Below are 14843 nucleotides of genomic sequence, written 5' to 3'. Positions count from 1 at the left end.
TAAGTCCATAAGAATTTTAAATGTGATACCATGATATCACTAAATCATGAAAACAGGTCTCAAATCAAGCACTCGAGACGTTATGTAATATTTTCAGCTTTAATTCAAGATGTTTGGCAAAAATCTTCCATTAGCTGTTTAATAGTTGCAACCATTTTTATGCATAGTCCCCTATTTTCAGAAGCTCAAAATTAATTGGCAGTCGACTGTGAGGTGATGTCTGTTCTCTCATTATTTTTAATTGAAAAAATTAAGGAGATAAAAGATCTGAAGTTTATTCCAAGTGCTGATCTAGCATGTGGTGGCTTTCCAGTGGACCACTGCATTTGAGGTCCAAAGAGATGTTGAAGTAAGTGAAGGAGGCCATCATTAGGCTCACAAACCCAAATAAACCCAATGAGGGCATAGCAGGAACTTTAGGAGTGGCCTAATCAACAGTCTGATACGTCCTTAAAAAGAAGGAATGCAGTGGCCAGCTCAGCAACAACAAAAGGCCTGAAAGACCACGGAAGACAATTAAAGAATTCTTTGCTTAGTCAAGAAATTCCCTTCACATTATCTAACAAAGTCAGGAACACTTTTGGATGAGTTCAGAATATTATTGTCCAAGTCTACAATCAAGGGATGCCTTCGAGAATAAAAATACAAATTTACAACAAGGTGTAATCTGTCGATAAAACAAGAAGGCCAGGTTAAACTTTGTCAGAAAACATCTAACAGAGGCTGCACAGGTGTGGAAAATGTCTTTGGATCAATGAAACGAAGAAAAAGTTGTACCAGAATGATAACAGAAAAGCAACAGGTCAGGATCTGAAGCATACCGCATTATCTGTCAAATATGGTGGAGGCGGCGTTATGTCATGTTCAAACATGACTGCCAGTGGAACCGGATCACTAGTGTTTGTAGGTGACTGCTTGAAGTTCGTCTGTCCATCCGTCCGTCCATCCATTCATCCATCCAGTTCAGGGTTGCAGGGGGGCCTTGGAGGTTATCCCAGCTGTCATATGGGAAAACCTGGGGTACACACAGGGCAAGTTGCCAGCCTATCACAGAGCTGCTGATAGAAGCAGCTGGGACTATAAGTGTTTGGGCCGATACGCTGCTCTGATTAAAAAAATGCTGCAAAACTGACCAAAAGCATCTTGCAAAAGCAACCCAAGAGTTTAAGTCAAAGAAAAGGGGTATTCATCAATTACCGAGTCAAGTCACCTGATCTCAACCCCATAAAGCACAGTTCAGTTGCAAAATACAGAAAGACCCACAAATGAGCAGCAGCTGAAGGTGGCTGCAGTAAAGTCCTAGCAGAGCATCTCAAGGAAGGAAATGCAGCATTTGGGTAGTTGGTAGCTCAATTATTAGTATAGTCTGCAACAAGTTTCTTCCATTAATATGGAATTTCAGTCACTCAACAGTTTTGGGGCTCTATTTGTGTTTCTTTATGCTCCAAATGCTTTCAGTGCGTGACAAGTTTGGACAGCAGACATAACAGTTTTCATGATCTTTCCTGAAAGCTAACGATCACGATATATGTTGCTTGAAAACCTGCATATTTCATTTTCTGCATTAATGGAACTTCTGAACAGATGCAGATCTCCCGTGCCACGAGCATGCCGACAGCATCACAAATGCTCGATTTCAAACTGTGCGCCTCATCTTCAGTCCAAAGACAAGTGGTTTCCAGAAATGTTCCCGTGCCAAAGATTTCTACTCCAGAATCATTTCTGGTTTTGATGCAGCTTTGCACGATGACACAGAACTTCAGTTGGTTTTGCCCACTCCACCTCTTTTTATGTTTCCCACCAATTTCATGTTCTTCATCCCATCCTAACTTTCATTTCACAAATGTGTTATTTGTGTTTGTAGATTTAAAAAATTTGGTTTTCAAATGATTGCATTCTGTTTTTATTTACATTTTCAAGGACTGAAATAAAATGCCCATTTTTTTGCTGGCCAATCAAACATTTCTTGCACACTAACTCAAGGACAGGAAAATTGGAAAAAAGCAGTTACTGAAAAGACAGGAAGAATGAAGCTTTTATTTTAACCTAATTCAATCATAAACTTTGGATGATCCCATATATTTGTTGTTAGTTTGAGTATGTTATAAAAGCCCTGGTAAATCCTCAAATACATTAATGCAAAGCTGGTAACAAAGCTGTTTTTCACGGTTCGTGAACTGTTTACGTTTTAGACATACTGTACATGTTTTCCACCGGACAGAGACCTGTAAATCCACAGTGTGCACACAAAGAGTGGAAATGGGAGGTAGTAGGAAAAACAAAGAGCTTTCCTTTGTTTGAAAGGAGTTCTTGTTCTGAAGGAGGACAGAAGAGCGGGCAGCAGGCAGGCAACAGGGGCTTTATTTTGACTTTCCTGTTTGATACCTGTGATTCCCCCCCCCTCCCTTTTAAAGAGGGCTGTACACCAGCTCCCATTCACACATCTAAAGGGAGATTCCTACTGGCTTCCTACTGTAGGAGAGGAGTGAAGGAGAGAGAGAGAGAAACCCAGACAGTGGAAGGAGAGAGACAGAGAGACTAGGAGGTACAGAGGGAGTTTTTGCTGCTGAAGGAAAAGCAGAGTTACTATGAAGCAGAAAATGGGACCGGCTGCCACCTCGCTCGCTCTGCTGTGTTTATGTTCTCTGGGAGTGTGTGTTCCTATGGGGACAGGCAGCGCTGCACCAGCACAGGTCAGGACTTCATATGCTGTATGTGCTCTTTCTATTAGAGGCTGCTCTCACTGTCGTGCATTTTCTTAACTGTGATCTGCCATGCCTGTTTGTTAGGTTGAGACTCTGATCCCTTTCATATGTAGTAAATGTATATGAGTGACTGTGAGTGTTTCAGTGAATTAGGCAATTAAGACACACTAAGGCAGATTTTGTTGTTTTCTTTCTTTATTTTTATGTAAGAATAAAGTGGAAAACATGATGTAATCTGTGTTGATTTATCTACTGTAAGTTATGATGTAATGGAAAGGACATGTGAAGAACTGATGATGACACACCCAGAGAAGCAGATCAACCCGACAGGTTTTTCTTTCATTGGACTTGTCTGTATGTGTGTTTGACTTCAAAATAAAGCACCCCTCTCCCTCCACCATGCCATAAGCCACTGAAGGAACGTGCTGATACTTGTAAATATATTGCTGTTGTCGATCAAAGTCTACACCATGTGCTTTCCAGCTAAGATATTCAACTTTTAAATGGTAACATTGTTATCCACTGAGCTCTTAAATTTAAATATAAAGTGATAAACTTGGTTGAGCTCCTCTGTGTTCTATAAGTGTAATAGGAGTAAAATTCTTGGTCTGACTTGATATTGAATGCTTCTGCTTTCTGCTATAAGGAAAATATGAATGTAAAACAGCTCCAGATGTGTCTAATCTGGAATTTGGACACAACCCTAATAAGTTTGTTTTGGGAAGAAAAGGAAGTTGGGTTTGGTTTTACTTTAACCACTAAAGCCAAGACACTAAACACACTTATATGTGATGGATTGGGAGTTTTATGTATGTGTGTGTGTTCCATCAGGCGTATGAACCAGAGGTGAAGAGGACAAGAGGCGATGTTCCCGATATTCTACCAGAACCTGAAGCAGAGCCAACCAGCCCAGTATCGGACTTTGAGAACTCATACAACTATGTCTGTACGTTATTTTAGAAATGTTGAAATTTGTGTTGGTTTTGGTCATACGAGTCAGAAATCTGTGATGTCACTCACCATCATGATAACTTTAAGCCTCATCTCAGCGAGGTATCTCCCTCAAGAGTTGATAGAGAGAAAAAAGAGAGAAAAAGAAAAGAAACTCTAGGGGTGGGTGGGGAACCCAAATAGAAAATAGAAAATAAAAAGAGTACAGAGATAAGTTATGCTACCAACGTTGGTTGGTAGAGTGCATCCACAGACTGATGGCCGTATCATTGGACATTCTTGACAGGCTGATTAAGGGCTTTTCTGTTTTGTTTCTGGAGTAAGAAGTGTCCAGATTTTGGAAAGTCACATATCTGTATGCCGGCAGCCTTCCTTTGTGTGTTCTCTTTTAAAAAAAATAAAATATCATACTGTGCTCTCACTTCCAATCTACTCTGGCCCACAGTATCCAGACTGGCCAGTATGGACCTAGCCATCCACAAGCTGAATGTCGGTCACTACACTCTGGATGTTAAAGTCAGCCAGTTGATGGATCGTCTCTCCAGGATGGATGGTAAGACTGGTGATGGTGTTGATGAAACTGAAGAGTAGGGGTATTAATGCTGTACCACGGGAGCTTTTATTTTCGATTTAGATCTAATGGGAACAAAGCCTTTCGCTGTACCTACTTTTATGTTCCCATCTTTCTCTTGCTCCTCATCACTCAAATGGCAGCTAAAGTCGGTGAGCTGGAGGACAGCATCCAGGAGGTCTACCAACACAGCAAGGACAACCGCAAGGAGATCGGAAGACTCGAAGGTACATGTGTATCATTTTTCCTTAGATCTACTTCAAGCATCCCATCCTGCATTATGGCATTTTAAAATAGCAGACTAAATATAGTATAAATATAGATTTCTATTTTATGTTTTGTAGCGTTAAATTATTTGTTAAACTATCAGTAATGAGAAAATAGTGAGAAAAACATATATAAAATACACCTAAAAATTTCATTGGAGGATAAATACTAATTAACAGGGGTAATAAAATCTGAAGGCCAGAGAAGGACAGTGGATATGTGCAAAAAAAGGGAAGGTTGAATGGCAACATGGACACATGATGCAACATGCAGGAACTAACATATCAACTGTTCAGTAATATGCAAATAAGCCTATGTTTGTATCAACAAGGTGTGTTGAAATTTTACAGCATTTCTGTCAACTCTGAGCAAAATTAAAGGGTACATGAGGTGCACTCGTGCCTTTAAACTAAAAATCGTGCTGATGGCTCAGCACTCCAGGCATCAACCAAGTAGCTGTAATAACAAGAGGCGTGACATTGGTTTGGTTTGGTTTTGGGACTTGATCCTCTTAAAAAAAAACAAAAAACAAAAGAGGAAGATCAATCAGTTCTCAAGCCTGAAATCAAAACCAGCATTTCAAAGAGAGAACACTCACCACTTTTTCCCGCACTCCTCTGGCTTGTTTTAGCATGTTTTTATTCAGGCTATGAATCTATTTTGATTCACTCTTCTGGTTGCATGGTAACCATTTTCATTGGAAAATAAACCCACATATGCTCCCTGTTCAGACTAACCAGCAGACAAAAACATTTGCATAAAGCTGAAAAATTCAGCAAACACAGATTCCCTTAAGAGACGGTAGAGACCAAAATTCAGCTAAAAATGGAGATAACAGAGCCATGCTAATTTCTCCCGGCTAACATGTTTTCAACAATGACTTATTAAGGTTATGAAAGGATAACAAATTGTTCGACTGCTTTCAAAAGAAAGCATGTTTTTGTATGTGTTTTTTTTCCTGTTTTGTTTCCTCAACCAGAAGTGATCATATTTTGACAACACGATAGCATGCTACATTAGCAGCTAATGTTAGCAAGCTGCATCTTTAGATTGTGGATAGCTGTTTTAAAAATGCTCTAAAAAGTTCCACAAACAGCCAAGAGGTTTAGTTTATTTACTCACAACCACTCAAAGCAGCCATGCACCTAATAGTCCATAACTTCAAGATATACCACAATTTTAAAAAATTAATAAATGAATAAACTTAGTCTTCCATGCAGTTACAATGAAGGGGAAGATTAGCCATAGAGACCAAAACCATGCATGTTACATGTTTATTTCTATTGGAGTCCGCTTCAAGTGGCCAATTCAGAAACTTGCGGTAAATGTCTGAAAACGCACCAGTCTTGTTTTTTCTCTGCTTCAAAGGTTGCGAGAAGGGACAACGGATTGGATACAAGTGTTACCTGGTGTACAACAGCCTGGAAGATTATGCCGGAGCATCCAGGAAGTGCATAGAACGTGGAGGACGCATGGCAATGCCCCGTGATCGAAAGGAGCAAGAGGCCCTGGCTGACTACGTAAAGAACTTCTTCCACCCTGGAAACTGGCCGGTCTGGCTGGGAGTCAACGACCTCCGCTCTGAGGGCTTGTACCTCTTTGACGATGGAACTCGGGTCACGTACTTCCAGTGGCGTAAGCACTTCCTGTCCAGCCAGCCAGATGGAGGGAGGCGAGAGAACTGCGTGGCGATGTCGTCAGATGATGGCGACTGGTGGGACCACTACTGCGATCGAACCATGAACTATATGTGCGAATTTGATGACAGGGTGGCTCTTTAAAAGGAACCTTTTCCAAACAGCCTCTCTTTATGACATTAAACACCAGCAGCTCATTAGAAAACAAAGCCCATTTCAATTTTCTAATAATTTATTTTCATTTAAAACTTTGTAGCTTTGTTTAAGTAGATTCTTGCTGAATGGAAATACTTTATAGTATTTAAAGTGTTTTACAGCGATGTCTCAGAAATCCTTTATTTCTATACAAGATGTGTACTGATTGAATAAGGCTTTATCAGACTTATGAATATTACATTATTCATGCAGCAGCAGTAATATGAGTTAAAGCCAGTCTGGACTCTGCTGTGATTTCATTCATGGAATTCTAAATATTTGTCAAGTTTCCAAAAAAGAGAAAAATGGAACACTGGAGTTATTTTTTTCTTTCAGGATCAGCACATACTGAACTTGAAGGGATGAATCAGTGTGTACTCTGGCTAAAGTGGAATTAAGCAGCATTTCTATGTTTCATGCTGAAGATGTTTTAACAAAGTCTAGTGCTGGGTGTGACTTCTGTTATTGCAGTCCCACCCTGAACCCTCTTTTACTTCCTTAAAATGACACATCACTGTGTGCAAATGTATCCTGAACCAGAGTCCATGCATAAAGAGAAAAGAGAAAACTAGTGTAGATAAAAACCTGGATGTTTTTTTTTTTTAAATCTTTACTATTATGGTTTGATTATAGTTTGTTCAACATGTTCAACAGGTAAAAGGGAGATTTGCTTCACTTGTAAGGCGTGGTACTTTTCATTTTTTTTAAATAGTACTACTAAATCAGTGGACTAAAATGAGTTTTCATTTTCATACCAAGACAAAACCTTTGCAATATCACAACTGTTTAGAAATATAGAGGTAAATTCCTTTTTTATGCTACAAAATAAGTTATAGTTCTTGTTAAATTTTGCCTAAATTCTCACATATGTGGAGAAACTTTGTATATAAATGTCACATTTTTAAAACATAAAGCAAGGAGACATACTTGACCATAAATTAATATGTCAGTATATTTTTTCATCATATTTTTAGTGCTCAGCCTTATCTGGGTAGTGATTTTATCATCAAACTACTCATGGATCATAGATAATATGTTATAAAAAAGTTTTTGCAGTAGTCTCATATCACTGTCTGATTTGTGGGTTATGATGTAATTCAAACTGTGTTACCGTTCACTGTCACTTGAGGTCACTAAAATCCAAACCTGTTAAATGCACCTTTAAAAGGTAAAATTCCTGAAACAAATCTTCAGTCTTTGTTAAATTTAAATAATACAAATATATTGTCAAATTCTGTTTTAATCAAATCCACTACTTTATTTGAAATGCTGCATCGCCACGCTGACGCAACACAGAAGAGCAGATGTCTCTGCCTCGCGCTGGAACATCAGTCGCACCCCTTCATGATGTCATGAGTGTAAGGTGTGACGTCACGAACGCGAGCCAAAGAGCTGCGCTTGCCGTGAGGAGTCAGCGATGCGTTTAGCGACTTGTACCCCTGAGGCTGTGTTTGAATGAATTTCACAGCTTCTGCTTGTGAGCAGAGTTAGTGGACTGTCCTGCGGAGTCCACGGTCTGCAAGACGTCTTCCACGGTCGGCCTGTCCAGAGGGTTTTTAGATGGATGAGAGAGAAGTACCTTCCCTGCACTGTCCAGCAAAAAGTCACCTCCTAGCTGAAAAGACAAACACACATTATTCAATTATCACCACTCCTGAGGTTAAATCTGTAAAATTTGAAGGTCAGTCTGACTTTTTACGGTGGATGTGGAAGTCCTGTCTGTTATGGAGTATTTAAAATTAATTTTCTAAAACAAAAGAGTCACCCGGGGATTTAAAGTAGCAATAATGTAAAAATAATGAACATGTTGCTCCATAACATGCCGCCTATATAAATAAATAACTGTTTAATCAGTAAAGTTGCATTAAAAGGACAATATGAATGTGTCACTGCCCCCAAGTGGTATAAAAACGTATTGCAGTTTTAAACTGAACCCTGTGGACTCCCATAAATAGCCCCAAATTACTTTTTCCTTTAAAGGAACCCCGGCTGTTTCAGCTTAAACATTATAGTTTGTACTATACATGCCCTCTTCTTCCAAAGGACAAAACACAATAAATATGTTATTGTTTTCTGTGCAAATTATGACCTGCATTTATTCTGTCTGCATGTCTCACCTGATGCATTTGATGCATTTAACTGACCAAAAGACCTCCCAAGCGCTTCTGGTTATAACCAACGACTAAGTAGTAGTAGTTGCTCTCATATAGTTTGTGAAAAGTGCTTTAAGAAACAGAAAATATTATTCTGGTGTTCTGCAAGACAGGATTTTTTGCTGCCTTCCAACCCTGATCACGGAGGTTTTGTGTTCTCTAAAAGGCTGATGCAGCTACACAGACAGATATAGACATGAGCCTGTAATTAGGGCCACATACAAAACCAAGAACATGAAAATGACCTGAAGCAGAGAAGGACTTAATGATGGCACTGGATGTTTATCTCTAAAGTTATTGTTAGAAAAGAATCTGATCCATATCCTGACTTCTACAAACTGACACTCTCACCGCCTCACCTCTGTCATCGTTTTAATTTTCACTTTTAAAGTAAAGTGTCCTCAGTTACATCATGGTCAGGTTTGAATAGAAGAAGCTGGAAAGAGCACATTTATCTACCAAAGCAGTTAGATAGACTTCAACCAAAGAGACATCTACAGTGCTTTTGTTCAGTTTAATCATAAGTTGTCTCCATATAAGGTGGCTAAGTGCATCTGAGGGTGTTAGGGCATTTTTCCATTTTATTTCTATGCACACTGTTAATTATAATGTTCAACATTGATCTTATGCATGCAAGATAAAAAATAAGAATCTCGCAGGACTTCAGGGACTCAACTTGGATTTTCATTTTGCTAATATCCAAGGGATAGAAGAAGGATGCGAGATACTCATGCATGTAAATCCATCCTTGGATAGATTTCTAGGATTTCTTCAATGTGTCATCACAAGAGTCTCGTCAAAGGTTTTCACAGACTTGTGCATTCTTACCTGGTAGCTGTCTTCCAGCAGACGATGGGGGAAATCTGGGAAGTCTATGTTTGCAACTACGTAGTCTGAGTATTGTAGCAGGCAGCCAAACTTCATCACCTTGGCGTAGGATGAGCCAAGGCCAAAACTTCTGTACACCTGTGCCAGAAAAGAGACATTTAAGAACACATGCGGTTTATACAGTCAGTAGCATGCATCAGCGTCGCATTTTTTGCGACTGAGGATTGCTTGTGTGGCATGTGGAAAATGTTCTGTTTTCATATTTGGTTGTTTCCACTTGACTCCAGCTAACATCTGGTGGTTGACTTTTCTGAATAAATGGTTTGGAGGCTGAGGTCGCTGGGCTTTTATGACACATCATCAAACAGCTGCTAAATCCTCCGGGTCCCTCGGTTTGTTTGTACTGAGTCACAGCCAAATCTACTTTCTATAAATTACAGTGGCCTATTTAGAGTTTATGCACCTCCCGACCAGCACTGAATATAAATATAAAATGTAGTAAAATATGCAGACGGACTGACTGTTTTTATTTGAATTTGTTTTAAAGCAGAAGTTACAGTTTTTGAATCAGATGATCAGAGCGGGGGGGGGAAAAAATTCTTAACCTTTCTCTGTGGATCCAGCAGAATGTCAAAGGTACATCCAGTCTGCTCCAACCACAGCTGAGCGCCCTCGACGCTGCCAAAAGAAACTACCAAGACCCGCACTGACCGAGCCTCCAGCAGAGCCTGCGGGATGATACAATGTTAATTACTGATAAACACTGTTTACACATTTAAACAGTTTTAAACCAGTTTTGGATGCAAGATTAAGTGAAGACAGCCACTATGGAAAAACATCTTAGAATCTTTTGTAGACAGAATGAAGCCTCAAAGAGGTAAAAGGGGTATTTCAGCACAATGTTATGGGCTGTCTTGCTAAGAAAAAATAGAAGTTTGTGGCTTCATTGGGATCTCAGTGCTCACAGCAAAGATTTCATCCTTGTAAACTAAGTGCTTATAAAAAAGATGCAGTAATAAAAAGACGTAAAATATTATGAGCGAACTTGGGTCGTGGGTGTTTTTCCTTCCCACTGTCGCCATGTGCTTGCTCACAGGGCGGGGGCGGGGGTAATCAGAGTAATCCTCTGATTACTGGGGTTTTCTCTGTATTATTATTTTAGGGTCTCTACCTGACAATAAAAAAGACCTTGAGCTGACTGTTGTTTTTCTGTGATTTTTTAACCCCGATACACCTTAAACCCACTATTAACATCACAAACTGGCCTTCATGAATTTAAACCTTAATCTTGGCTTTCTCTGTTCTGATCCTAACAATTAATTTGTGGATTACTAAATGACTAAATTAGTAATTCAATTTCCAATTCTGTCTTCATAAAAAAGTAACAGTGTGTTTTTGTTTTTTGTGTGCCTGGGGTTTTTCAGTGTTGGAGTTCATTCAGTATGGCGATGGTTTTTTCTAGTGGAATAAGAATAAAGGTACGCTGACCTGATTGGCCTTCAGCTCGGTCACGTGGTCTCGTCACGGCAGTCATCCAAAATGTCTGAGGAGAACCAGCAGCAGGTTCTGACCCTGACCCAGGTACTGACTGAGAGTCACACTCCTTTAAATACAACACAAGACAATGAACAAACACATCTCTGGTTTTCATGGAACAAAAAACCCTACATGGTCTTCCCAGGTTGGTCAGTTAAAAAACAACACACATCACCTCAAACCAGCTGATGCTCTGAACTGGTTTTTGCTGGTGCACCACATTCAGGCCTGGTTTGCAAACTTACCTTCCACTTCTTCCATCGGTGAATAGAGTTTCTGGGCTCAGACTGTCGGCCGTCTTTCCTCCAGACAGCTGCACATCTGTTGTCTGCAGATCTTTGTCCACACTCTCCAGGAAAGAGTCCCACTCTTTCTGCAAGCACAAACACACGCAAAGAAATAGACAGTTTAAAGTGTTCAAAAGGAACTGGTCATGGGTTTAGTTTAAACTCATTTCAACCAGATAAGCTTAATTTTAAGTTTGTGTAGCTCAAAAATAAATAAATAAGGATAACATAACAATAAGAAGAAATTTGCAAGTTGCACTTGTACACACCTCCAGCTGCTGAAGCTCCTGCACCTGCTCTCTCACTGCTGCATGGCTGGAAAAACACACAAGTTTGGTGATAGAGCTTCAGTCAGCACCACTGTCGTTCATCCAAGATCTATCAGTCAGCATCATAACAGCACTGAGTGCAGCTGAGCTAATACTGCGTGTTTTATACATGATGCTCTAAGGAGTTACAATTCAGTGCAAAAGTCTTAAATCCCTCCTAATTTTTTCATATTTTGCTAGGAAAATGTCAAACGGGTGCATCAGTCTATTGAAATATAAGCAAATGTATGAGCAAAAACAGAGTTTTTACAATTTTAATTAGCTTGAAAGTCGATCTGTGATATGATCATCTTTTTTCTTCACACAGCCTGAATTCTCTTAGGCAGCGTTCTTGGAATTTCTTTAAGCTGTGTTATTTTGGGCATTTTTCAGATTCCTATAAAGATGTAACAAAGTGCCTAAAAACACTATTTATTTATTTATTTTACTAAGTTCTCTACTGTGTGTAGACACAACAATGGTTCATCTGTTATGTACCCTTTTATGATTGAAAGTTAAATTGCTTAAACATACTTCTGAAACTGGTCAGATGCAACAACTGGACTAAAAATGAGAGAAAATGAAGAAGAAAATGTCTAAAGAAAAAACATTACAGGAGAGTCTGGCTGCTTTAACCTCCTAAGACCTGAACTCTTCCACGGCATGCATTTTTAATTTCTCTTTGATATTTGGGCTGATTGGGGCCCGATGAATGTAAAAACAAAGAATTACCAGATTTTTTTTTTTACCTGACTTTTTGTTTCTAAGAAAAATGAGAGCCACATATGAGGACATTCGTTAAAAATTTCGATAGAACAGTAGCAATGTAATGTCCTTATAAGTGGATATCAGGCCCTTGTAGAGCAAAATTTTAGTCTAAATAACCCAAAATGTGATGTCCACATATGTGGACGCCAGGTCCTGGGACAAGGGTCCCAATCCAGTCCACGAGGGCTGGTGTCCCTGCAGGTTTTAGATCTCACCCTGGATCAACACACCTGAATCACATGATTAGTTCATTACCAGGCCTCTGGAGAACTTCAAGACATGTTGAGAAGGTAATTTATCCATTTAAATCAGCTGTGATGGATCAAGGACACATCTAAAGGGCGATCGTGGCTCAAGAGTTGGGAGTTCGTCTTGTAATCGGAAGGTTGCCGGTTCGAGCCCCGGCTTGGACAGTCTCGGTCGTTGTGTCCTTGGGCAAGACACTTCACCCGTAGCCTACTGGTGGTGGTCAGAGGGCCCGGTGGCGCCAGTGTCCGGCAGCCTCGCCTCTGTCAGTGCGCCCCAGGGTGGCTGTGGCCACAATGTGGCTTGCCATCACCAGTGTGTGAATGGGTGGATGACTGGATATGTAAAGCGCTTTGGGGTCCTTAGGGACTAGTAAAGCGCTATATAAATACAGGCCATTTTACCATTTACTAAAACCTGCAGGGACACCGGCCCTCGTGGACTGGGATTGGGGACCCCTGTCCTAGGAGGTTACAGCAGAATATAAACATGAGGGGTTGCTCAAGACTGTAGATTGCAGAATACAGCAGTTTCCCAAAGGGCCAGACTTTTCAGCATTAACAAAAATGAAGCAACATACACTTACTGACACGTCTTGGGTCTGCAGATGGATTTATCTTAAAGTAAATAAGAGCTATTCTTTTCTCCAGCTGTTTTTATTCGAGATCACTTGTAGGTGATTAATGTTACATGATGTAAATGTTGTAAACTAGTAAAGCAATAACTTCAGCTTGGTATGTGGCTAAATGCTGTTAAAGATTTATTTGGCAACCATAGCTGTGAAGAGCCTTTCGTCATTTGCGGTTTGTGAAGTAATAGCTGACTTAATAATAAAAAAGAGAAGTCTTAAAAATTTGGGGATGTTTTTGGCAAAGTTTTCAGTTACAAGTGGGACAAAAGAAGAGTTTCATCATCTGTGTTTTCTCTCAGTTGTTCCACAGTGTATTGGGATTATCACGGTCTCCCTCATACGTTTGCCTCAATAAACATCATTTCATTAAATGTATTTAATATGGCATAATGGTGTCATTGAATTCAAATGCTAGAAGGAATAAGGATAGAAAAATCCTATATCACCCACACAAAATATAAATGGCATTTTATTTCAGCTTGCTATTTAAACATACTTACTGATAAGACTTCTGCCAAACAGCCTCCGCTTCACATTTCTTTTTAACTTCAATGCTGCTCAACAGATTGAACGGTTATTATTTTTCTCATAAGGACACAGAGAAATGTGCTTCTTTAAGCGTCTACGGCCAAATCCTACCTGCTGTAGAATCTAGCTCCAGCTGTGATCAGGCCGAATAAAGTGGTGATTTTATGTGGGACAAAATTCTCCAAAGAGTCTGCATGAGAACAAAGGGCCACAGTTACAGGGTCAAGCTGTTTGTGCAATGTCATTGTGTTGGCAATAGGCATGACGGGGATTACATTACACCACCTTCATGCCAGCAGGCCCCTTTAATCCAGTAACAAGGCTCCAGAAGCCAAGTTATAAAATATTCAATAGGAAACCCAGACTTCATTCAAATTTCTTGCATTTTTATACTCTTAAGGTTAGGGACTGTTATAAAGCAGTTAGTCAACGAAGATAAAGCATCAGCTTATTATAAAAACATCTTTTCTCCAATTCGGGAGACAAACATAGACATAATTATTGTTCTGTTTTTGTTTTTTTGTGTGTGGTTTTACTTCTTTGTAAAACAGCCATAACACACACACAGGGTTATTACCCAGTAATAACGTTTCCATTAAAAAAAAAAGTTAAATGATAATTTGCATATTTTATATGCCGAATTACAAAAGAGGCAGAACAAAACTTTAACAAAGCATAAACATACATTTCTAGGAAGTTTTTAGATATTCTGGTAGCAACACACATTAAAGTGTGAAAAGTTTTCAACAGGGTTTGCAACTAGGATCAGCCCTACCTGCTGCCTCCTCCTTGGCGTTCTGCAGGAGAACTTTGCCCATGTTCACCAGCAGAGTGAGACCATCTGTTAAGATCTCCTCTGACACGGCCACATCCTCAGCCATGATCACCACATCAGCCCACGGCCACTCTGACAACTAATCTGTAGTCACCTGTAGTGCAGCGATGCTATGCAAACTACATCTTCCATGTGACAAAATCACGTGGTCTGACTCTGAAAACCTTTATGCAGCACCTAGTGGTGAGCAGGGAGACTTGCAAGAGAAAGTAATTTCTGAAAGAAGCTTTTCTACTCAGCTGTGCAACAAAACTAAACATTAACTGCAGATGAATTTGAGCTGCTCTTCAGTTCTATACACAAACATACTTAATCACTGGCTCATTTGTAGTTCTTACAAACATCTTCCTTCTTATCAGCCAGTCAATCAGCCACATTAAGCTCCAACAGTCAGTGG

General features: G+C 39.7%; 2 protein-coding genes across 3 annotated transcripts; one reads left to right on the top strand and one right to left on the bottom strand.

Annotated features, from left to right (window-relative positions):
* The first annotated feature begins 2383 nt into the window (after positions 1-2383).
* On the top strand, positions 2384-6904 carry clec11a (C-type lectin domain containing 11A). 2 transcript variants are annotated; one of them, XM_040018062.1, is made up of 5 exons: positions 2384-2711; positions 3537-3651; positions 4102-4209; positions 4371-4454; positions 5863-6904. In XM_040018062.1, the coding sequence occupies exons 1-5, from the start codon at positions 2589-2591 to the stop codon at positions 6273-6275; spliced, it is 843 nt and encodes a 280-aa protein (XP_039873996.1). In that variant the 5' UTR covers positions 2384-2588; the 3' UTR covers positions 6276-6904. The 2 variants fall into 2 exon arrangements, with proteins under 2 accessions (XP_039873996.1, XP_039873997.1); XM_040018063.1 differs by having other exon boundaries at positions 2394-2693.
* A 646-nt stretch (positions 6905-7550) lies between these two features.
* On the bottom strand, positions 7551-14716 carry selenol (selenoprotein L). The gene is made up of 9 exons (XM_040018060.1): positions 14387-14716; positions 13723-13801; positions 13584-13637; positions 11400-11445; positions 11089-11216; positions 10796-10910; positions 9913-10035; positions 9308-9445; positions 7551-7941 (listed from the first exon to the last, which is right to left on the bottom strand). The coding sequence occupies exons 1-9, from the start codon at positions 14490-14492 to the stop codon at positions 7789-7791; spliced, it is 942 nt and encodes a 313-aa protein (XP_039873994.1). The 5' UTR covers positions 14493-14716; the 3' UTR covers positions 7551-7788.
* Between the last annotated feature and the right edge of the window lie 127 nt (positions 14717-14843).

This window comes from Simochromis diagramma, unplaced genomic scaffold (assembly GCF_900408965.1).
Source record: "Simochromis diagramma unplaced genomic scaffold, fSimDia1.1 OVJJ01000802.1, whole genome shotgun sequence".
Classification (NCBI taxonomy): Eukaryota; Metazoa; Chordata; class Actinopteri; order Cichliformes; family Cichlidae; genus Simochromis; species Simochromis diagramma.
This window is presented reverse-complemented; position numbering and strand designations above follow the sequence as displayed.

Bases quoted from the DNA above. Each gene is read 5' to 3' on its own strand.
- clec11a (XM_040018062.1), top strand. From the start codon at position 2,589: ATGAAGCAGAAAATGGGACCGGCTGCCACCTCGCTCGCTCTGCTGTGT. The intron at 4,210-4,370 runs GTAAGACTGGTG...CTCAAATGGCAG, and splicing joins TCGTCTCTCCAGGATGGATG to CTAAAGTCGGTGAGCTGGAG. The intron at 4,455-5,862 runs GTACATGTGTAT...TCTGCTTCAAAG, and splicing joins GGAGATCGGAAGACTCGAAG to GTTGCGAGAAGGGACAACGG.